Consider the following 25,475-nt stretch of genomic DNA (forward strand, 5'->3'; position numbering starts at 1 on the left):
AATTTCACCTATCCAGTCTCATTCTTTCTCTTCACAGATAAAAGAATAGTTGACATGAAAGCAGTGCCTTTTTAAGATGTGTGCTAGTGAATGTCAGTATTTTAGCAAGGTTGAATAGAAATGAAGATGTGAAGGTGATATAACCGGTAATAAAGGTAATATGCAGCAGAGAAACTATGAAAATTAAACCATTTCACAGAGTGCACTGTTAAATATTAACTGTATAATACACTGTGGATCAGATTCTGCAAATTAACTGCAAATCTTTTAATATTTAATCTCAGATGATCCACAATTGCAATACCAGCACTTCTCAGTAATTTGAACTCAATATTAAAAACGTCAACTCTCTTTTGTTAACATTTGACAAGCTTGTTTTAATGGAGTCCTACTGGAACCATAGCTTCTTGAACAGCTTGTTCATGGGTGCCCTCTACAAGGGCATGGCTTGACTTTATATCCATGAGCAGCAGTGTGTTTGCATTAACACCCATCATTAAATAACAAACTAATGGAACATTTACCTCACTGCAAGGAGAGCACAGTAAAAGCCTATTCTTTATTTTAAAAGTTCCCTATTTAACCTCTTAAGGGACAAGGTTGTCATGTGAAAAAAGGTTTGGAAAATGGTGGGCACTGTTATATAATCTGTGAAAATTAAAACATAAGAAATAAAAACAGGAAAAGGCAATTTAACCTCTCAAGCCTGCTCTATCATTCAGTAAGATCATAGTTAATCCTAGGGCAGCATAATGGTGCAGTGGTAGAGCTGCTGTCTCACTATGCCAGAGACCCAAGTTCAATCCTGACCTTGTACGAAGTTGTGATTCTCCTTATGACTGTATGGGTTTCTTTCGGATGCTCTAGCTTCCTCCCACATCCAGTTTATAATATCCAATCTCATGTGCTCTCATTTTGTTGAATTACCTCTTGTGTGGCACCTTATCCAAGGCCTTCTGAATGTCCAAATTCATGACATCCACTGCTCTTCCCTTTTCTGGTCTGCTAGTTACAACTTCAAAGAAATCTAGGAGAGTTTTCAAACATGATGCAATCACAGAGAAGGCACGCCAGCAGCTCTACTTCATTAGGAGCGTGAGGAGATTTGGTACGTCACCAAAAACTCTTGCAAATTTCTATAGATGTATGGTGGAGAGCATTCCGGCTGGTTGTATCACAGCCTGGTATGGAGGCTCCAATGCACAGGATCACAAGAGGCTGCAGAGGGTTGTAGACTCAGTCAGCTTCATCACGGGCACAACCCTCCCCACCTTCAAGAGGCGGTGCCTCAAGAAGGTGGCATCCATCACTAAGAACCCTCACCATCCGGGACATGCCCACTTCTCATTACTACCATCGAGAGGAGGTACAGAAGCCTGAAGACCCACGCTCAATGATTTAGGAACAGCATCTTCCCGTCCGCCATCAGAATTCCAAACAAACCATGAACCCATGAACACTAACTTGTTATTCTTTTATTTTCACTATTTATTTATTTTGTAATTCATGGTAATTTTTATGTCTTTGCACTGTACTGCTGCTGCAAAACAGCAAATTTCGCGTCATATGTCAGTGATAATAAACCTGATTGTGATGAGCCACTAATGTCAGGCAAACTGATCTGCATATTCTTGCTTTCCCTCCCCCATCTTTCTTAAATAGTGGAGTTACATTTCCTGCCTCCTAATCTGTGGGAACCAGGCCAGAATCCATGCAAAGTTGGAAGGTGAGGCATCTGCTGTCTCCTCATCCACCTCTTTCATTCCCCATTGTTGTGACCTTGCACCTTATTGCACTGCACTTCCTCTGTAGCTGTGACACTTTACTCTGTACTGTTATTGTTTTTACCTGTACTGCATCAATGCACTCCGTACTAACCCAATGTAACTGCACTGTGTAATGAATTGACCTGTTCGATCGGTATGCAAGACAAGTTTTTCACTGTACCTCGGTACAAGTGACAATAATAAACCAATACCAATATAATTTCTCCTGTCTCAGTCTGGAAGGGACCCACATTAACTCTTCTTGATCTTTTTTTTTCACATACCGGTAGAAGCTTTTACGGTCAGTATCTATGTTACACTCATATTCAACACTCAGTTTCCTTATCAGTGTCTTGATTCTCTTTTACTGAATTTTTATTTTTTTTCTAAATCTGTAGGCTGTCTGCTCTTTCTGACAACAACACATCTTTCTTTGATCTAATGCTATCATTATCTTCTCTTTGAGCCAAGACTCAAACGTGTTTTCATGTTCCAGTAAAGGGATTTTTTTGTTTTGGAAATTATCAGTTAATTCTTGAAATATTAGCCATCACTTGTTCACCCCCATACTTTTTAATGTCATTTCTAACCCACTATAAGTTACTCACACCTCATTCCTGGGTATTTTGCTTTGTTTAGATTTAAGACTGGTCTTAGATTTAACTATATCACTTTAAACCTTAATATAAAATTTGAACATATTGTGATCATTCTTCCTTAAAGACCTGCTAATTACAGTGTTATTACTTATCCTTTCTCATTGGACAATGCTGCATCTAAATTAGCCTGATCACTTGTTGTTTTGTCAAAACACTAATCAGGTGAAAACTATTGATTTATAAACAGAAGACTGGAAATACAGAGATTCAGAGTTTTTAAGCACCTCTTCTTCAAAAGGTGTGCATATCTACACACAGATTTTCACATTGATGTTATATTGAGAGAAGGGTTGTCAGTGCAAGAATCTCTCTATGAAAGGATGAGTGGATTAGTCACAGCATTTTGTCAGTATATCTGTGGCCTCTATCTAAGAATGTTACAGACTAATCCCATTCCAGGATTTGAATGTTTAATCTGGGATGATGTTGGTGTAGCAGTGAACTAGTTCACCATTACAGGGTCATGCACTTTGCACAATTAAACTGATACCCCAAATACTTATTCTGCATACTATCGTAGCATAAGTGTAAACCAGTTCCAAGTAGGATTCTTTGGGTTTGGGGTTCAATCCTGAACTCCTCATTTAACACGCACAGCGTTGAACTATATGATTCCATATTACTTGTTGTAATTCTTGGCATGAAACAAAATGGTTGAAAATGTGCTATGTGATATTCAGGATCATTATGATGACTAAATACCACAGGATTTTAGATTCTTAGATGTTCAGCAATGCAAGATATATTTTGTGGTCCTATTGCTTTTTCCATGAAAAATGTAAATCTGTGTCAAATATATTAATACATTCAATTGAAATGAATTGCTATGTCTGCTCATCTAAGACAGTCAACTGTATTTAATAATTCTGTCATGTAATGGGCACTTTTTTTTAACATATGCAACATGCCATTTGTTGCTAATCTCAATCATTGTTAATAAGACTTCCATTTATTAATTAAATGTTCAAATTCTCATTTTCAATAGGAATTTCTACTTTGGTTTGGTAATCTTCGTTAACAAATACTTCAGTGCACTGTGTAATGAATTGACCTGTACGATCGGTATGCAAGACAAGTTTTTCACTGTACCTGGGTACAAGTGACAATAATAAACCAATACCGATTTTTTTTCTCCTCCTGGCTCTATGCGCCCTCTAGTGGCTGGCATAATTTATTTCTGAAGTTTTGTCATTTGTATTTTCAGTGGTTTTGAAGGTATTTTTTTTGCTGAAGCAGGTAAGATCAGCTGGATTGCACTTAAGGAACTTGACATTTCACATCCATAGTTGAGAAAAAAATTGCTGGCCTTACAAAATAACATAGCTCTGGATACAGGTACTGGTTATTATAAAGCCTCTTGGAGTAAGTGCATTTCAACGGGCGACTTTTTATGGGTTTCCTATTAGTCAGAAAACAAAATTTGGAGTCACCTGGAGCAGAGGATAAACAGGAAAGAAAGGCGGAATTCCTGGTAAATAGGCAATGAGGATTTAAAGTGAAAGGCAATGAGACGTTTGAAGGAACAATCGGCTTAGACCAAGAAGCCAAGGGCATCAGAGCCGATAATGACAATTGGGTTGCCACCTTTAAATGTGCGTTCCACTATTAACTTCATCCATCACAAAGGCCGTTCGTTGTTTTCTGCTACCCAGTCTGGGAGAGCAAAGGAGCTGTTGTTATATTCATTCATGGGACATAGTGATTGCTTAATGGACTGAATCCCTGCCAAAGGTTACTCAGAGGATAAGTAAGAATGAAACCATGCTTCTGTTGGTCAGGAGTTAGATGTAGTCCAGACTGGGTAAGGATGGCACATTTCCTTCCCTGAAAGATATTACTGAACCAGATGTTTCCTTACAATAACCTGGTAGTTTTATGATGCTAACTTTTTATTGCAGATTTACTTACTTGAATTTAAATTCCACAGCTGGCATTATAGGATTTGAACTCATGTCTTCAGATCTGTTGTTCTCCAGCACCCACTACAGTTGCCTTGTTTGCTTTTCTACCTAAATTATCAAATAAAATTTCTCACATAATCAAGGAATGTGTTTAGTATAGGAAAGTGGTGGCATGGTAAAAGGTCAGCCATAATCCTATTGAATGCCGGAGCAGCTGTGGTGGGCAGAATGGACTATACCTGCTTCTGTTTCTGATGTTCTTATACCCGTCAATCACTGCAGCTCCCTTTCATGTCGGGAATTTGCATTTCTGGATTGTAATGGAAACACAAACCAGATTCATCTCTTAAGAGCATCAGCTCTGATTGCATGTACAATTAGTTTGGCATAGTTTGCTATTTTCCAGAGAAGCAATTTGTATAATATATAGGTATACCTCTTCTGCACATCTCTTCAATTACTTAGTCAGTGGTCTATTGTAAATATTCTAGACGATCTTTTGCAATTCCATTTTATAGATTGAGAGGTGCCTGAACTTTAATTTTGTTGCAAAAATACTTTTAAAAAAAACCAAATCCCACAATGTTAATGAGTCATAGAAATTTGCAGCACAGAGGGAGGCCATTTGTTCCATCGTACCTATGTCAGTCAAAATTGGACTTCAGATTAATTTCACTTTGCAACTCAGAGTCCCCTGCCTTGCAAATTTATGGCTTTTCAAGTGTTCAACCAGATTGCTTTAAATACAAAGAGCATTTCTCCCTGTGCTTCAAACAGCAAGGTCCAGAACCCCACCACTCATTGAGTGAATTCTTTTTCTTAATTCATCTTAATTATTTAAGTCTGATTACTAATTTCTCTGTTTAAAAACACAAGAGCACAAAACAAAGTAGGAGCAGGACTAGGCAACCTGGCCCCTCAAGTTTGTCTCATCATTTACTATGATCATGACTGATCTGACTCAGACCTCAACTCCTCTTCTGTGCCAATTCTCCAGAACCCAAAATTCCCTGATCTCTCAAAAGTTTGTGAACCTCTTGAAATACCTGCAATGATCCAGTTTCTATAACCCTCCAGAGAATTCCAGGGAATCAACTGGGGAATAAGTTATTGCTGATTACACTGTCTCAGCCTTTCCTAATTTCAAACATCTCAATTAAATTTCGCTTTCATCTCCTCATCAAAGAAAACAACTCCAGCCTAGACCATCTAACTTTATGTAATCCCCCAGCCCTGGAAGTACCCCCACTGATCTCTTCTACACCCTCACGATCTCCCTGCGCTTGTCTTTCTGTGCCTCAGCCAATAGAAGCAAGTAACCTGTATGTCTCCTTAGCCAACATATCTACCTGCACTGCTACCTTCAGAGTTTTGTGAAACATGCATTCCAAAATCCTACTATTCCTCCACAGTTCTTAGTTTCCACGTGTGAAAAGATAGCTAACACTTGGAGATGTTTCAAGTAACATGCAATCACTAATAATGAGTCAAATTAGAAACCCTTTAAACTCATGGAGTTTAAAGGGTTCACATTTTAAAAGTATTGCAGTAAAAATAGGCAGCACGGTCATATTTTATTTCTGCTTGGTTCAAAATGAGAGCAACCTTCAATTTGTAGATTATTCCTTATTTTTTATTCCACCATTTGTGGCCAGTCTTTCAATTACTCCAGGCATGTTTGGAATTCTGCTTCACCTTGCTGTTTCTCCCCTCCTACAGTTCTCTCAAAAGCATATTTCTTCGCTCGTTGCCTTCCATTCCTTAAATAACAAAGTATTTACAGCACAGAAATAGGCCATTCTTCCCAATTGATTAATACTGATACTTAGTCTGCAATTTTTTTTCACACTTCATTTAACCCCATCAGCACATTGTTTTATTCCTTTCTTCTTCAAATCCTAAACTGGAGGCAAATGCACTGTTGCTATTTCCCTCAGATATTTAATGTGGTGGTGAATTCCACATTTTAACTGCTCTTTGGGTATTGGCGTTTCTCTTGAATTCCCCATGGATTTTTGAGTTGCCACATGTGAGATGTCCAGTGCTATGTAAGAATAATACAAGTTTGAGCAGCAAACATCTCCCAGACACAGGACGTGACCGAGATAGGGGACAAGCACATTGCAGGCTTGTAAGCGCCTCATAAATAATGATTCACCAAGAACCCACAGAATGTGACATGGATTACTTTATTTAGAGAAAGAATGGCTACTGGAGACAGTATAATTATATGTTGACCCATCATTCCTTTATGGCTCTTGCCGGGCATATTACTCTGAGAAATAATTCTTCATGTGGACTGGCAAGTTGTTTACACCCGAAGAAATTTATGCAATTTATTTAAATAAATCAAAACTGTGCATGCAATAAGACCAAAATTAAAATTATTGCAAAAACGTAGCAGGCAAAAAAAGTCTATATTTTTAAATCTGTTACGACTCCCACTCCCAATATTTCCTGATGTTGATTCCTTGCAAAAGAAAGGGCAGGTTGGGATGAAAGCGAGAGGTGAGAGTGGGATTGCAGAGTTCAGTGTGAGGGTAGGAACTGTATGATGTGGGATATTCTGAGAGAGCTCGTTGGTGTAGGGGGACCTGGAAGGCAGCAGCACCAACCGGTCGCGGCCTCCGCCATGAGTTTTGAGTGGCCCTGGCAGTATAACTTCCCTCCTTTCTACACGTAAGTCGTGTTTGCTTCGCTTTTCACCCGGGAGATGCGGAATTAAACAAATGAACCGAACAGGAGCCCGGGGTCGGGCGGAGGGGGGACGTTTCCCGCGGAAATCGTGACGGAGGAAGTTGCCAAAAGAGGAAGGAAGAGTCGCCTCCTCGTCTCTCCCCCTCCTCTACCCTGACCCCACCTCCCTCCTCCTCATCCTACCCCCCTCCCCTTCTCACCCTACCCTCCCTCTCCCCCCCCCCTCCCCTCCCCCCCTCCTCATCCTCCCCCCCTCCTCATCCTCCCCTCCCCTCCCCCCTCAGCCCCCACTCCCCCTTCTCCCCCTCTCCCTCACCTACTTTGTGAAGCCAAGGACCTGAACCCAGCAGCACCTCCTGATAGTTCAACTCCCCCACTTCCCATCTTATGTCAAACCCTCCCCTTCCAAAACCCAGCCACCACCTTGCACCAAAGCCCAGGCCAGGGCTATTCCTCTCCTTGGGCACAGGGTATGTCCAACCCTCCAAATCAGAATCCAGTTTATTATCACTGACATGTGAAATTTGTTGTTTTGTGGCAGCAGTACAGTGCAAGACATAAAAACTGCTATAAGTTACAAAATTAAATAGTGCAAAAGAGGAATAACAAGGTAGTGTTCATGGACCTTTCAGAAATCTGATGGCAGAGGGGAAGAAGCTGTTCCTAAAATGTTGAGTACCTGTACAGGCTCCTGTACCTCCTCCCTGATGGTAGTAACGTGAAAAGGGCATGTCCTGGGTGGTGAGGGTCCTTAATCATGGATGCCGCCTTCCCTGAAAACCTCATCATTTTCAACTCTTCCACCTCATCCACACACCTGACAATTTATCTCTTCCAACAATTTACAAACACAATTTACCCTTCTGTATAACTTCCCCCATCCACTGAGAACTGTAAGTACCACACCTCTGAAACTAGGCACTTGCTCTCCAATCTTGACGACCAGCCCACATCCAATCTCAGGACTGACCTTCCTTCCCTGTCCTCCCCTGTATGGGACACAGTAACACTGTGTACTCACAGTTTCAACTCCTGAAACCAGGTTGGCCAAATCGCTCTCCCAAGTTCAATCCCCTTATACTTTCTCCAACCCAAGAGATGGGGGTCAAGGGTCATCTGAAGCAAGAATATTCGTAGATCCCTGGGCACAAACCCTACTCATCCACTTCCTGAATCCAAGTGCCGTATTGGAGAAAGTTATTTCATTCCTGTCATTAGAGAAAATACAGACACAGGTTTTTATCAGTACTCCTCAAAATACAATGTATCTATGTATAACATTTACCTGTTATTGAAAGCAAGTGTACTGCACCAGTACTGAGATTTTTCTTGATTTTTTTGAGTGGATGTGTAAAATATTGTGCAATAGCAGCCGAGGAGCTAGTGATTTAAAGGGATAGTACAAATTAACACCCTGCATTGTCAGTGTAATAAAGTGTTCCCATGTTTCAGAGGTCATGAGCAATTAGAAATGATTGTCCATTTTTAATTGTTCATGAGAGGTGATAGTGAGCTGCATTCTTTGACCACTACAGGCTATGGGGTGCAAATATACCCAAAGTGCCATAATGTAGGGAATTCTAGGATTTAGACCCAGCAAGAGTTGGAGGGAAAATTGCATCTTGTGTGTTCTGTGCACCATTTATCTTTCCAGATGATGGAGATGAACCATTCAGGAGTTGTAGTACATTTTGTATTTGATGTCCACTGCAACCATGATCCATCAGTGGTGAAAGCCTTGAGTTTCCTCACTTTCCTGCAGAGATGTACAAGACATTTTGTTGGGAAAGTTAACAAAATATTATTGTTTATTGTGATAGGAATAGAATACAAAAGAAGAGAGATTAAGCTCCAATTATAGGCATTGGTGAAATCATATATGGAGTATTTTGCATTGAATTGGTCTCTTTATTTAAGAAAGGAATAAATATGTTGAAAGCAGTTCAGGGAAGGTATATTAGACTGATCCTTGAATGAGCAGATGGTCTGATGAGGAAAGACTGAATAGGCTAGGCTTGTATTCCCTGGATTAAAACAGTGAGAGGTGACTTGATTGAAATATAAGATCCTGATGAGTCTTGACAGGGTGGATGTGGAGAGATGTTTCCTGTTGTGGGAGAATCTAGAACTGGGGTCACCATTCAAGAAGAGGTACTCATTTAAGTCAGAAATAAGACCTTTTTTTTCCTGAGTTCGTGAGAATTGGCATTCCCCTTCTGAAAGGACAGTAGAAGCAGAGGCCTTTCAGTATTTTTAAGGCAAAGTTAGATAAATTCTCGATGAGCAAGGAAGGTTACGAAGAGATCAGCCATCAACTTATTGAAGTACAAAGCAGGTACAAGGGCCAAATGATTTACCATCACTCCTAATTTGCATGTATGTGTTTTGAACAATTTTCTCTCTACTGCATTGATCGCACCAGCTGAGTTAACAGTAGATTGGAGATGTTGATTAATCAACTCGTATATTTTTAAGAGGTTACAGAAGCATGAAAGTGTGTCATAACCTTTGTTTAAAAACAGCACAAATAAACCCTCTAACAGAAGGTGACGTTAGTATTAGAAATCATTAATCCTACATAGGATATACAGCACAGAGACAGGCCATTTGGCCAAAGCAGGCCACATTGACATTTATGCTCCACTTAAGCCTCCTTTAATTTTTCCTCATGGAGTCGTACAGCATGGAAACCCTGCTGACCAAGATACCCATCTAAGCGAGTCCCATTTGGCCCATAGCCCTCAAAATCTTTCCTACCCATGTACCTGTCCAAGTGCCTTTTAAATGTTGTTAAGGTACCTGCCTCAATCAACTTCCTTCTGACAGCTCACTCCATATGTAGACCACCCTCTGGGTGAAAAAGTTGACCCTCGGGTTCCTATCAAATCTCTCCCCTCTCACCTTAAACCTATGCCCCAGCCCTGGGAAAAAGACTGTACATTCACCCTGTCTATGCCCTCATGACTTTATACACCTCTATAAGATCCACCCTCATTTCTACTATGCTCCAATGAATAAAGCCCTAGCCTGTTCAACCTCTCTATTACTCAGTCCCTTGAGTCCTGGCAACATCTGTGTAAATTTTTTCTGCACTCTTTCTCACATAACTCTCCTTTCCTTTCTCTCTAACATGCTTGTCTGTTGTCACCTTGATACATCAATGTTATTCCTTCAAGCATTTCCAGTGGCAGCGAGTTTCATTCTCAACTTTGGGTAAATAAGTTTCTTCTGAATTCTCTATTGGCTTTCCTAGAACCCTCTATTGTAACATGAACCAGTTGGTAGAAAACCTGCTGCCAACTCTAGCTCTCTACAACATAGCAATGCCGCCAAACAGGTGCAGATAAGGAATGCTCTTCAGACCATTTGATTGTATCCTTCCCAATTTATCCATCATTGAAATGAATGTTGGGTCATCAGTCTCACTTACTAATGAACTATTATTGCAACATTTGATCACATTCTGTGTAAAGCAGTATTTCTGTCCTAAACTTGTCATTCACAGCCCTGAACTGTATGCACTTTCTTATTTCCCTGGTGCATCTGAAGAAAATAAACCAAAAACAACATCATCTCATTCATTCTATAAGTGTATCTCTGGGATGTTCCTTATTTATCATATTGTTCCTGCTGCACTTCTCACTGAAATCACCCTTGTTATTTTCTGTATTTTTTTTCTCGACACAAGTCTAGGCTGACGCTTTGTTGGAATACCAAACACGGGTTGCATTGTCAAAGTTGCTTTTTTTAATGTGAAAAGCTAAACCTGATCTCTCAAGTAGAGTTGTAGCTGGTTTCCTGGCCAGTATTTATCTCATCATTATCCCCATTGCTTTTTCTAAGAGCTGCTATGTGAAAATTGACTGCCACATGTCTTATATTACAACAGTGTCTACAAAAGGCACTTATTGGGAGCAGGGTTGTTTATATCATGCTAAGGTTGTGAAAGGTACTATATAAATACAAGCCTGAAGCTGACTGGTGGATGTGACTATAGTTGCCTATCAATCTCATTTCTTGAAGTTGGACAAATTTTGCCAGAGCAACAAGGAGGAGTTTGTGTCCCTTTACAGCCTTTATAATGTTGGAAAATATCCTAAGGTGCTTCGTAGAAGACAAAAACACAGAAGACACAATGAGGAGAAATTAGGACAAATAACTAAAAACTTGGGCAATGTGATGCTTTAAGGATTGTCTTAGAAGAGGAGAGTGAGATAAAAGGAGTTAGTAAGAAAATTCTAGAGCTTGGGGCTGACACAGCAGAAGGCATGACTGCCACTGGTGAGGTGGATGTAGTAAGGGATGCACGTGAATCCTTAGTTTTTTTTTTATGGGGGGGAAGGATAGTTTTAAGCTAGAGATAATGCAAGGGGCAAAGCCTTGGAGGGGTTTGAGGATGTGACAGCACATAGTTGTACTTGTATCTAATCCAGGTATTGCACTGTACTAGCCCAGTGATATTTCTAATAGACTGGATGGGACATTAACTCATCTCCTGATTCCACAAAGCCTCACACTACCTTCCCCAAATAGTCATTTACATTGACTCTCAGTAAAGGTGCCTGGTTCCTGGTAGGAAATGGATAGACTCAGCCAAAGCAGCTGTAGAGTTGCCCCAGACGGCCTCAGGATCAGTGGGTTAAAGAGGTGAAAATCTACATGGTTTCAATCCATGATGTCCATCTCGTGTCCACGCTGCTTATAAGGCTGTGGGCGTCCAGTGAACACAGTCAGGCACATTTGCAAATAAGTGGCCTGCCGATATTATCTAGCCTCTCACAATAGAATGGAAAAAATTCTCCAGGAAAAAATCAAAACCATGCAGGGTAGAGTGATGGAATATTTTTCACTGTTCTGTGCCTTCCCCTTTGTATTTCCATTTTCTGGATGAGCATTTGAGGCAAGGTGAAAGACAGACAAATGAAGAGCTCTGCAGATACCCATCAATAATGCTTTGTGATTAAGCAGTTCATGTTTGTTTAACCATGCTTAGACTTGGGAAGGACTCTTCAAGCAGGATGACATGGGAGTTGGGGGAAAGATGTGAATAATGAAGCCTCACCTGTTTTTCTCAGTTATTGGGAAATATAACTTCACAGCTTAAACAAAGAGACTGAGAGAAAAATCCAAAGGTTAACCACAAACGTCAATGGATGTTAATTTTGCCATTCACTGTCACCAGTAATGATTGCTGCTTAGAGAAGGGATACTAAATATAGCTTGATTACAACAAAAAAAAATGTGCGGATATTGGACACACTTTCCCCAGTGCTGTCAAAGATTAGCAAAAAATTTAAGCAAAATATACCAATACTTTAAAGCAGATGCAACACCTGTATAAATGTAAAAGTGAGCAAAGCACTTTCTCAATTGTATTTACTACAATTATTACAATTACAATTGTGAGGTAGACCTCACGATCTACCTTGTTGTGATCTTGCACCTTGTTGCATTGCACTTTCTCTGTAGCTGTGACACTTTACTCAGTACTGTTATTGTTCTTACCTGTACTAGATCAATGCACTCTGTACTAACTCAATGTAACTGCACTGTGTAATGAATTGACCTGTACGACCGGTTTGTAAGACAAGCTTTTCACTGTACCTCGGTACAAGTGACAATAATAAACCGATACCAATACCAAGTTATTGAGAGGTTCTGCAATAACATCTTTTGTCCTTTAATCTCCTATTTAATATTTTTGTGAATTTACTTGTAGCCAGCCTCTCAGTGACAAGGTAAATGGTAATATAAATCTAGATCTTTGATTTGTTTATCGGCACACTTGTTGCAAGGCAGGAACAGGAGAACTGCATGATGTTTACACTCCCTTACAAACAGTCATCCAAACTATAGACTGATACAGGAGCTGACAAAAAGAATGCATTAACAGGGTTGTAATTACTAAGTCTTACCAAGTATCATTAAGAGTTAATATTCCACAAAGCAATCAGTCCTTTTCCCTTGGATCAATTCTCCATGGAAAGATCATTAAACTGGGTAGAAAATTTACAGGGATTCAAACATGTAATTAAGATGTGAAAGTAGTTAAATTGGATTAAATTACTGTAAGCACAAGGACAGAGGACCATGAAGCTAACTGTAGGATGAATTGAGAATAGAATACTAGTTGTCAGATAGACAGCTATTCATGAAAAGGTGTGTTGGTTTACAGTGTCCATGCTGATCATCACGTATCCATCTGTACTAATCCCATTTACCAGCACTTGGTCTGCAGCCATCTATGCTTTGGTGTTTCAAATGCTTGTCTAGATGCTTAAATATTGTAAGAGTACCTGCCTCCGATACCCTTCCAAGCAGTGTGTTCCAAACTCCAACCATCCTATGGGTGAAAAAGTTCTTTTTCAGGTCCCCTCTACACCTATACCCTTATCCTAAACCTATGCCCTGCTATCTACCCTATCTAAGCCTCTCATAATTTTTGTGTATCTATCAGGTCACATCTCATCCTTCTCTGCTCCAAGAAAAACAAAGCCAGTCTATCCAGTCTCTTGTCATAACTGAAATGCTCCATTCCAGGCAATATACTGGTGATTCTCCTCTGTACCCTCTACAATGCAATCATGACCTTCACAAAATGTGGCAATCAGAGCTGTGCACAGTATCAAGCTATGGCTAGCCAGTGTTTAATAAACTGTGCCATAACCCTCTTTGCTGTTTGTATTCTTTGCTTGGATAATGAAGGCCAACTATCCTTATCTACCTTGCTGCCACCTACAGGGATCCTTGGACTTGCGCAGCAAGGCCCTTCTGTTCTCAATACCTTCTCGAGCCATTCATTTATGTGCATTTCCTACCCTCGATAGTCCTCCAAAAGTGCATCACCTCACACTTAATCAAGATTAAATTGGTACGCAAGACAAGCTTTTCACTGTACCTCAGTACAAGTGACAATAATAAACCAATACCAAATTCCACCTGCCATTGCTCTTGTCCATCTTACCAATTGATCAATATCATCCTTTAGTCTGTGACTATCCTTCTCAGCATCTATGTCACCGCCAATTTTCATGTCATCTGCAAATTTACTAACCATTACTCCTACATTCCAATTCACATTGTACACATATATAACAAACATTATATGTCCCACCGCTGATCCCTATGGTACACCACTGGTCACAGGCTTCCAATCACATAGAGAACCCTTCCATCACACTCTGCCTCCTACTGCCAAATCAGCTTTGGATGTAACTTGCCACTTTCTCTGAATCCCAGCCTCTAACCTTGTGGACCAGTCTCCCACGTGGGACTTTGTCAAAGCCCCCACTGAAGTCCACGTAGACTACATCAACCACCACTGCCTCGCAAGGCAAGGTGTCAAAGCCCCCACTGAAGTCCACGTAGACTACATCAACCACACTGCCCTCGGCAATAGATTTTGTTACGTCTTTGAAAAACTCCATTAATTTGGTCAAATAGGCTTTCTTCCCAACACTATTTCACTTTTAAGAATACATGAGGGAGAGAGAGTTTGTGCAGACATTAGCTGGCTTCTGTATTTGACCCTGTGTATTAATCCAATACTTATTCACTTGTTAGATGCATGCTAAACCAATAACATCATACTTGCCTTTCAAAATTAAGCATCTAAAGGTATGACATGCCTAATAAACTTATAACTAATTTTACTGAAGCTCCAGTGAGTAGTTAAAATCCCAATGAGCTGTTGGAATATAATTGCTATTAATCTCATAAACAGTGTTGTTATTGATTGAACAGTGTATTGATGTATAAAGATATTTAATCAGATAAGTATCCATTTCAATATATACCTGCATTAAATGTGAGGAATAAGGATTAACTTGAGTCCTACACTCCTATTCACATGTTTCAGCATTGCAATTGCGCCAGTATTGTTTAATTTTTATGCTGGGGATTCAACTTGTATTAGAATTTGCAATTATTGTTCTATTAATTGACAAAGTCTCAATATGAGTGAGTTAGTTTGGTGATGCATTTATCGTTATGTGGCCAAGTAATGTGTAGTTTTTGCAATGACCTATGGCTAAAAACATTTTCTTACCCATGTAATTCTGTGTATTGCTTTTTCTTTATTGCTAGACTACAACAAATGTTAACACACAGCCGCAAGCAGCTGGGCAGCATGGTGCTCAACTGGTGCTCTCCTATCTACGCTATCACAAGCTTTACACTATTGATGTATTGGAGGCCCAAGAAAGCCCACTATTCAACAATAAGAAGATCCAAAGTATCCTTTCACTCGAGTTTGTTAATCTTCATTATACAATAGATTTAGTGTTTTGTTATATTTCAACTGCTATCAACATTAGATTTTATAGAACCTACTGCAGGAACCTACTTGGCTACCACATTTGTGCCAGCTTTCTAAAAGAACTATGCATCTTCAGTGGCAGCCTTGGCTCAGTGAGTTGCATTTTTTTCTTCTGAATCAGAAGGTTATGCATCCATATCCCTTTCCAGCTGTTCAAGCACAAAAATCTAAGCTAACACTCCACTGTGATACTGAAGGACTACTGCACTGTGAAGATGCTGTCCAAAAAAGCCACTAAATTGAGGCCCTTGAATTGTTTTGTACGGTATGTAAAAGAACCCATGGAGCTCTTTCAAGAAAAAGTTGGGTATTATCCCTGGTGAAATAGCCAATGTTTATCCTTTAATCAGCATTATTCCCTTGCACATTTCTTGTGTGCAAGTTGGCTGGTTGCCACACCTCCCATATTCTAACACTGATTATACTTCAAAAGTACTTCATTGTTAATAGAATGCCTTAATCATAGTAGATGGGATATAGTCAAGAAGAAATGCAAAGTAAAGCATTTTCCCTAACTTTGGTTTGAAGGGAAGTTTCCCATAGAAGCTATCCAAGTTGTATTGGAAGAACTCCGGAAAAAAGGTTAGTAGACAACATTTCTCCAGTCTTCTTAAAATTCAGACTAGATATTCCCCCCAAAAATTAAATAGAGCTATAACTAAATGTTTCTTTTTGCATTATATTGCTATCTTTATGCATAAACTTTCTAATTACCTCAGCTGCCCATCTGACTCCTTGCTGGTTTAGTAGGTATACAGATCACATGCTCTGCCACCAGGTCATGCAGAGTAAGGTTTATGTTGTGATAGTTGATCTCGGCAAAGATAGAAACAACGTATTACAATCAATCCCAGCAGTCCAGGGCAAATGCTATCTGACCTGTGTTTTTCCAGCATTTTCTGTTTTTATTTCACATTTCCAGCATGGTTTTCAGATTCCCCCTCGGATTCTTTTGGTTAAGTAACCCTTCGTGAAGAAATCGTCTGATGCTGGATGTTCAAATTCTGTATGATGAATGAACAGTTGGATAAAAGACCAGGACACTTGTTTTGCATGCTTGAGTTTTTCCTGCTTATGTGCTGAATTTAATATTGAGGGCTATGTTGTTTAAAGTTAATGGAATGTATCTCCATTTGTTTTTACTTTTAGGAAACTTAGAGTGGATTGATAAAAATAAAACTCGCTGTCTCATAATGTGGAGGAGACCAGAAGAGTGGGGGAAACTTGTGTATCAATGGGTAAGAAGTAGCTTGCTATCTACTTTCCACAAATGTTCTTGTAACAAATTTCAAACAGTATCTAGAGGGTTGTAAAATTAATTGTTCAGATTGCCCTTTTTTTATTTGCTGCATTTATTTTGACAGCCTGATAAGATAAAAGATGGTGAATAGATCTTTCTAAACAGCAACCTTTTGGGAAAAGAAGGCAAGCTCATCACATTTTCCTTTTCTTTCTTGAAATTAAATTGGGAAACAAGCAAGAAACAAAAGAATAGCAGTGAAAACTTTGTATTTTATAAAGTAATTGGTACATTAAAAAGTGGCTTGCCTATGTTTTCAGAAGTCTTGGCAATGGGTTATCTCTTCATCTTTCAGATGGATAAGTATGAATGATGCAATTAAAGACTCCATGCTATAGGACGTAAGAGTCCAACTGAAAGTGGTTCACATTTAAACTAATCATAACTAGCCGAATTGACAGTTACTACACACATCACTAAGAGGCTGCAAAGATGTGTGTTAAGTAGAAGTACCATTTCTGGTGCAGTGAGCAGTGCTTTATTCTGCATCCTACTAGTATCTGACCCCAGTATATTCTTGATGCTGTACATATAAAGAAAATGCAAAAACTGGGGAGGAAAAAATTATCTATTCATCAAAGGCCGGCATACCTGCTTGATGTCCAAAAATAGAAATAATTTCACCAAAGCTATCCTGAGTTCAGCAAAATGAAACAAATTGTTGATGTAAAATTACTTCAGGATTTTAATACTTAAAGAATTTATGTGTCAAAGTTTTTGTTGTTGAATGCCATTGTTTTGCAATTTACCTTGTACAGTAGTTCAGTTAAAAGTGCAGCATATCTTCATCCAAGGGTGGAAGTTGTGTTATTTAACCATAGCATTTGTACAGTATCTTGTCCCAATTATCCAACATCACTTAACACAGAATTTATTTTGCCCAGCATTATTTCACATACAATTAATTTCATTGAAGTGCAGCCATTGTCCTAAAGCTGAAAGAAGCAGAAATAGGCCATTCAGCCCTTTGTGCCTGTTCCAAATTTCAATAAGATCCCAGTTAATTCTGTGAGAGGAAGCAGGTTGTGCACTGCTGGATTTCAAAATTAGCATTGAGAGGAACAACTAATAAATTGGTATAGGGTCATTACCTGGATCACCAGAGAATTTCCACTACTTTTTAGAATTAGGATATTTGATGTTCACCAGATAATGTCACCTGAAGCTGGTATGTATCTGAATGTTTGGGCTGTCATTGATAACTGGATGATAATCAAAATCACAAGTAGTTATCCATTTTGTTTAGGTGCTGATTTCATCCGTCTTTCATTTACTTCGACACTTAATGGCAATCCAACAAAGTAATGGACTTAGATAACTTAAAATTTAGGGTTAATTATCTGTGCCTAAACTCAGTGCATAGAACCATTCGTTTTGAAATTTTCTATATTGCCTGTCAGTATCTGATATTAATATCTTGCAGGTTTCAAAGAATGGCTTGACAAACTCCGTATTTACATTTTATGAACTCTCCAATGGTGATGACACTGAGGGTGAAGGTAAGGGAGATTTACTATTACCTGCTATTAAATTAGCTTTGGAAGCAAGAGACTGGTTGTCATCATATTCATTCGTTTGTTTCTATTTATATTCTTACTTCTATTGTGTTGAGTTCCAGTGTTATCACTTTTCTGAGAAGCCTTTTCCACTGATAACAAGGAGGTACATTTTATGTATGGCTAACAAACTGGTTTGTCTACATCTGATTAAAATAATCTTGTAACCACCTATTTGAACATAAATAACCTTTGCCATTATGCTGATCAAAGAACCAGTCAGTTAATTCTGAATATGGAATTCTGGTTTCATACCTGTATCCTAGTATGCTTAGTTTTTAAGCCATGCTACCTTGGTATAATGAAGTAAAGAGATTGCTTCTTGGAGTTCCTCGATTATTACCTAATTTAGAACCACCTAGAATCTGCAACGCAAGAGGAGACTTTGGCCCATTCTATCTGTGCCAACATTGACTGGAGTTGACCAGTTCTTCATTTCTCTCCCTGACCTTGTATTCTTTTATAATCTTTCTCCACACGATTATTTATTGTGCTTTTTAAATTATGTTGGTTTGCATAATGCAGTTAATCTTTGCTCATCCTGTTAATCCTATCTGTGAGGAATCTTTTTATGCCTTACCCACCTCCTATGCTTCCTTATCAATTCATCAACCTGTGTAAATACTTTCAAAATTACACCTCAAAGACAATCCACCAGCATGCTTTCAGCTTTTTCTATCTGCAAAATTTAATATTTGAATATATCGTACTGCAAAACAAAATGAGTTTTTTTTAAGCAAAATGTATGTCAGTCTTCAGTTCCTGGTGACGACTGAAATCTGACCTAGAGAAAGAAAACACACAACAGGCAAATTATTGACTGAGATTAGTTAGTTATTCTCTGTGTGATCCGAAGAGTGCCACACTGATGGACAGTCCGATGAGGAGTGGTCTCCTGCCATTTTCCATCAAATATCAGTGAGCCTGCTGCACCTTCCAAGGAATTCCTGTCATCAAGTTCTCCCTGATATGTGCTCAGAGCAGCTGCTAAATTTCCATAGGATTGTGTTATTTAGAATGCAATGGTGTCAGTGCTGAGAGCCATGACTGTGTTCTGTCCTTGCTAGAGTTCCATGGTTTGGAAGAATGGCTTCTGCTACGGGCACTGCAAGCTCTACAGACTGAGCGAAAGGCAGAGATTATCACCCTTGCTGACAGTAAAGGGGTCAAGTTCTTCTGATGCCACTCATGTTGGTCTGAGCAGCTGCTGGACACTCGTACAAAAATTAAAGCATTATAATTGAAAATGATTTCAAGACCCTAAAGGGAAGTATTTTGAACTTCAGATCTCCAGATATCACTGTTGCACCGTTGACTCGATTGTAATGCACAATCTGGCTGCCTGCAGTCTCCTTTTCATTCTTCATCTAAGCTTAAAGCAATTATGGCTTCAAGTACTGAATACAACATTATGATTGTTTGTGCTGTTCTCTGTGTTTACAGAGAGAAAAAAAAGACTCAAAAGAAAGAATGTTTGCACATAGCCAGCCAGTACAGGCTCAGAGTTGAGTGATTAGAAAAGAGTCTACAGCGTATTGCAAACCCACAATAACATTATTTACTTCCTTCCTATAATTATGATTATGCTGGCTTATAATTCAAATTAAATTGATAACATGATGTGTGGAAGACTCTCAAGCTCTTCTTGGTAGAACTCCAAAAAGCTTGTCAGCATGTTCAGAGATTAGTTTGTCAATTTTTCCTTCAATCTTTCCTGTGAATGCACTGTTCTTATTCTCTATATGTGTCTTAAAACATTAGACAGTGGAGAACCCTCTGTCAATATTGGGAATCATATGTGTTTTTTCAAGCCAGAATAAAGGGCAAACATTTTATGAACGTGAAATATCAATGGCTCTGGCAAGGGAATACAAACCTCATGTAAGTACTAAGTGTAATGTGCAAATTTGATAGTGCAAGGAGATTCATTTTCCATCCTGGGTCCAGTCACTACTCAAATTGGATAGAGCTAGAATTTTTCAGTTGGCTAGAATACTAAAAATACAAAACAGAATATGATTATTGACTTCAGAAGTGGGGCGGCACGGTAGCATAGCGGTTAGCGCAACGCTATTACAGCGCCAGCGATCGGGGTTCGATTCCCGTCGCTGTCTGTAAGGAGTTTGTACATTCTCCCGTGTCTGCGTGGGTTTCCTCCAGGTGCTCTGGTTTCCTCCCACATTGCAAAGACGTACGGGTAGGTTAATTTGGGTTTAAAATGGCGGCGCGGACTCGTTGGGCCAGAAGGGCCTGTTACCACACTGTAAAATAAAATTTAAAAAAAATTAAAAGTCAATTTGAATTCTCAGTTGTTTGATGACCAGGTGCACAATGATGGCTGATTTGGCTAACACAGTTGCTGCACCTTCTTTTTGAATCAATAAACTTTAAATTTTGTTTTCATTCAAAATCAGTACTGAGATAATTAAATACATATCTACTTTTTAAAAATATAGTCAAAGTAAATATTTTCTTTTTAATGCAAATAGTTATGTCCTGATTAACATGAAGAACAGTCAATTATCATTAACTGCAGGGAACTCTCAACGTTTCACCTTTATTGTTAACATTGTTGCACACTTGAAGTCCCGTCAGTCAAATGAAAAATTTTGATATTGCTGAATTTAAAAATTTGTCCTGTAACAAAACACACATTACAAGTTAACTGGTTCAATTTTCCTGCTCTGTTACAGGAGCTTAATGCAGGTGTCAAATCACCAGAGCTTCCCATCCAATCTACCATCTTCCAGGTCAAATGTAGATTGTGGTTCATGGTTCAGTCAACTTTAGGGTGTTGTGTTTGGTTTCAGTAATGTAAGGACCAAAACTTTCTTTGGATCGAGGAATTGGAGCAAGGGGGCATTATCTTAAAATTCGAGCTGGAAAAGTTAGGAAAGAAGTCAAAAAGTGTATTACACAAAGGGAAGTGAAAATCTGGAACATTTTCCTACCTATTCCCAACAGATGTTTGTCAATGATAGCAAGAAATATTGGTTAATAGAGAACAAATTTTGAAAAAAACATCATACATGATGAGAATGAAAGAATGCAACCAGTTTAAGGAGTTGACTGGCCTGCGGGAGTTGATCTTTTCCCTATCTTGCTGTCAATTGCATTTATAGTAAATGTGTTTTGCATTTGTTTGCACCCTAAGTAGGTATGACAGAGTTTAATCCCCACTTATAGTTGGGAAGAGTTTTGTTTATTTACTCATGGAATATAGATATTGCTAACAATGCCAATATTTATTGTCCATCCCTAAATACACTTATGATGTTGGTGGTGAGTTACCTTCTTGAACTGTTGTAGTCCTCCTGAGTAAAGATACTGCTGTGAGGGAGTCCCAGGATTTTGACCTAGTGACAATGAGGAATGGAGATAAATTTCCAAGTCAGGGTGGTGTGTGACTTCGGAGGGGAGGATGCAGGTGGTGGTATCACTGTTGTCCTAGGTTTGGAAAGTGCTGTCAAAGAAGGTTTTGATTTTATTTACTTGAAAGCCTTTTGAAAATGATGACAATTAGTTAGAAATATGTACTAATTAAAGATGGATAGAAAGTATAGACAGTTTGTTATAGGTTACAGAAAAGAAACAGCAATCCTGAATAATTCAAAATGATGAGGATTTTGGCATTTTGTTTCAAGTAGATTTTTTTTCTTAAACTCTGCCTACCTAGTATGGATTTTGTTTATATTGCACTTCTGGTTTCATTATTTTAAAGTTATTTTAAAATAAAGCATTTTTTCCTTTATATATGCTATATGGAGTCAAATTGAATGATTTGTCAATAATCCTGGTATATAAATCGGTAATCATGAGTTAAATAAAGAATAGATTGGAAAAGTTTAAGGAGGAAAATGAAGACAAGATGAAAGGGAAAGACTTACAGAAAAGTAAATCAAAATCTGCTTTTCATTGGAGAGAAAAATCCTATAAGAAAATGTACTAGTAGCCTAAGTAGGAAGGTTTGAACTTTGCAGAGTACATCCAGAAACCTAAAGTCTGTGCAAGCGTATTTTAAATTTCCATGTTTCTTTGATCTGCTGATGTTTACGAGATATTGTGATCTAGATCACATTGAACAAACTTCTATTCAAAAGATGAATGCTAGTCATATCAAAATGGTTACTGCATGTGATGATCCAGGTGCATATGGTTCAAACGTCCAAAATATAAATTAACATTTAAAAAGATGCTGCAGAATCATATCAAGTTATGAAAGCATTAAAGAGGCAGTCATTCAAGAAGTATAACATGTAAGCATTTTACTTGCATAGAAGGAGACTAATTATCCTACTGTATCTTTGCTACTATATAACTTCAGTATTCTAATACCATCTAAACCCACTCAATTTAAAATTATGTTATAATCTCTACTGCAAATGTGTGTCTAGGCTCTAAATCAGAAGTTCAAGGGTTCAGGGCAAACTCCATTATTTAAGTTTACACCAGCAAAGCACTGAAGTACCATCTTTTAAATGTGATCTCAGGCCCCATCTGCTCCAGCAGGTTGATCATAGAAAATCCCCAAGTAGTCACAAAAAGGAATAGGGAGTTCTCCTGGTTTCCAGACTAACATTTATCCCCATCTTTAAAAGAAGAATAACTTTATTTTGTTAGTATGTGGGGTCTCATGTTGTCTGTTGCTTTTGCCTACTTTAGGATTATCTACTTAGCACTGAAATACTTTGGGACCTTTAAGTTCTAGTCCTTTTTCCAGATCTACTTTATTTTCATGTTTTAGACGTGGGTATATATCCATACTTCTTTTTTAATGCTTCTATTAACTGATGAGTCAATATTTATCAGAACCAAAGACATTAATTCCTCTTTGAACATAAAGTATTCTTTTCCATAATGGTTAAAGGAAGCCCCAAGAGAGATTAATGTAAATTATTAAGAAAACTGCTTCATTTAAATTCTTTGAATGTCACAGTTCCTTTGGGTTTATCAGCTTTTCTGTTACCAATTCCACAGTCTTCTCTGATGAAAGGTTAATTTTGAGATGGGAGCAACAAGCTCAAGGGTTGGGTATGTTTTTTTGCTTCAATGGAAGACTAGCAGTCAGCCCTGTGACACAACATTTTGTGGGCCTTTGTTGTATAAAAGTAAATCTGAACTGTAAGCCATTTCCAAACCTTTTCAGAGAAAGGATTAATAAATTGTAAATGCTATCATTTATCATATGTTTCTTCATGTTAACCTGGACCACACCAGAAACCAAATGCACAGATGCTGCTCAACCCACTGAGTTCCTCCAGCAGACTGTTTGTTGCTCCAGATTCCAGCATCTGCAGTCGCTTTTGTCTCCATTAACCTGTACATTTTAAGTGGACTGAAGCCATTTGGAAACTGAAAGTAATAGAATTACTGGTTAAAGTGTGAAGACAAGAACATTGCACATCTCTGAAGCTGCAGATGTTCCTTTTTGTATATAATCCATTGCCAAGCATTCCTCTGAGACCCATAAGGAATGTGTAGACATCTCCTTCCCTGGAAATTCCACCCTCTTCAGGTGGGATACTCTGGGATCCTTTCTGCCCACACCTACCCATAGTGGTAGACAGCTATGGGCCTCCATATAGCAGATGTGAAGTGCACCCTTAGCCTGTTAATGAGCCCAGGGAGGTGAAAGAACATTGGCTTTTCCTGTCTCTGGATAAGTGGCCGTTTTCTTGCAGTTTCTCTCTAGTCATACAAGTCTCTAGTTGGAGCAACCACTTTATAATTCATATGTTTTGTTCCAATGACCTTTTACTTCACATTCCTGTTGTTCCACTGGTTCATACTTTTGATTTATTTAAACACTGTCAATCACTTATGTCTATTATAATTCAGTTAGTTTTACAACCGCTCCTGAAAATGGAATGAAAGAAATCTTGTAGCAGACAGTAAAGAAAGCCAATCAGAAAATAGGACACAAATTGGAAACATCGATCCCTGATTTTTTTTAAATAGGACAAGATTTAGGCAGGTGTTGAAGCAAGTTTTAAATTTTAAAAAAATCAGGGCGAAGCTCCTTCAGTTCCTGTGTCTCATTAATATGCTAGTGGGCAATCTACATGTTGAATTTGGGAACCTCATGGCTATCTGCCAATGTGGGAAGGTGTGAGAAAGGTCATAGAGCTTCTTTTACGGAGAAAAAGATGGTATGGGTGGGGAAGGAGCTTCTTAAACAAGGGTCCCAGAGGAGCACTCCTGTATGATGCCATGAAGAAAGTGACAAACTTACCTATTAAGGTCTCAGCACCAGCACAACATGCCCCTTGACATAGCAAGTCATCCCAAGGCTTTTCACAAGGCATTTCAAACAAAGTTTGACAGAAAAGCCACTATGAAGATATTACTTCAGGTAAGCAGAAACTTAGTTTAAGGAAGGACTTGAGGAAAGAGAGGGAGAGGAAATTCCAGAATTTATGCAGCTGATTTCAGGAGTGATCAAAGGGCTACAGCTGAAAGAATGTAGAAATTAGGGTTGGAGGATATTAGTGATTATAAGAGGATCAAAGCCATGGAGCAATTGAAAATACATGTGAGAACTTTACAGTGTAAATTTTGTTTAAACAAGAGCCAAGGGATTATGCATGACTGGGATATAGTAGAGGTTAGGACAGATACAACAGAGTTTTGGATGACCTCAAATTTGCAGGTGGCAGAATAAGGGGCCTTTCCAGTCCCAGTTCTCATCTGAGCTGGGCAGGAACGACAAGTGTGAGTTCGCTGGGCAGCTGGAATTAAAATTGCAGTTGGAACACTAACCAACATATCTAAAGGACACTGCTGGTGATGAAGGGTTAAATTTGCCATAAAGTGATTGAAAAAGCAATTAAGATCTGAAGACAAGTACACACACAAGCAAAAATGTGCTTGGGGGTTTAATGTTGATTAAATAGCTTCAAAGCCCAAATGTTAACTAAACTCTTCACCTGTTATTTGAGAATCTTTCCAGATACCCATTAGTATCCCTATTTAGAAAAACAGCTCAGTGTATGATGACAAGGGGTCATTCCAGGATTGCTTTATATCTGTTTCTACTTTGCAAATAGCTACATTATTACATTGACATCAATTAGCAAATGGTTGCCAGCACAGCGTCAGAGAAGGCCATCTGACACATCACCACCAAAGTAGCGCTATCTAATTTCAGCTCCTGGTTGGGAGCCTTGCCGATCAGAGTACATCAAGGGCACATGGCTTCCAACTGAAACAAGCACGAAAAGATATAACTTGTTAAGTTTGTTTAAACAAGAGAGTTCTAAAAACAAATGTTGTATTCTTA

At 38.7% G+C, this 25,475-nt stretch overlaps 1 protein-coding gene across 1 annotated transcript; it reads left to right on the forward strand.

Annotated features, from left to right (window-relative positions):
- Positions 1-9,302: 9,302 nt before the first annotated feature.
- vps25 (vacuolar protein sorting 25 homolog) lies at positions 9,303-21,956 on the forward strand. Its single transcript, XM_052038385.1, has 8 exons — positions 9,303-9,358; positions 10,277-10,360; positions 12,743-12,761; positions 15,109-15,256; positions 15,869-15,922; positions 16,490-16,578; positions 18,064-18,139; positions 19,264-21,956. The coding sequence occupies exons 1-8, from the start codon at positions 9,303-9,305 to the stop codon at positions 19,374-19,376; spliced, it is 639 nt and encodes a 212-aa protein (XP_051894345.1). The 3' UTR covers positions 19,377-21,956.
- The last annotated feature ends 3,519 nt before the right edge of the window (positions 21,957-25,475 follow it).

The sequence above is a fragment of the Pristis pectinata genome, chromosome 25 (genome assembly GCF_009764475.1).
Source record: "Pristis pectinata isolate sPriPec2 chromosome 25, sPriPec2.1.pri, whole genome shotgun sequence".
NCBI classification, from domain to species: Eukaryota; Metazoa; Chordata; class Chondrichthyes; order Rhinopristiformes; family Pristidae; genus Pristis; species Pristis pectinata.

What these genes read in the sequence shown, in the direction of transcription:
- vps25 (XM_052038385.1), top strand. Translation starts at nt 9,303, where the DNA reads ATGAGCAAGGAAGGTTACGAAGAGATCAGCCATCAACTTATTGAAGTA. An exon ending in CTTATTGAAGTACAAAGCAG is followed by an intron (nt 9,359 to 10,276) that starts GTACAAGGGCCA and finishes TGGCTTTCCTAG; the next exon opens with AACCCTCTATTGTAACATGA. An exon ending in CAACAATAAGAAGATCCAAA is followed by an intron (nt 15,257 to 15,868) that starts GTATCCTTTCAC and finishes TTTGGTTTGAAG; the next exon opens with GGAAGTTTCCCATAGAAGCT.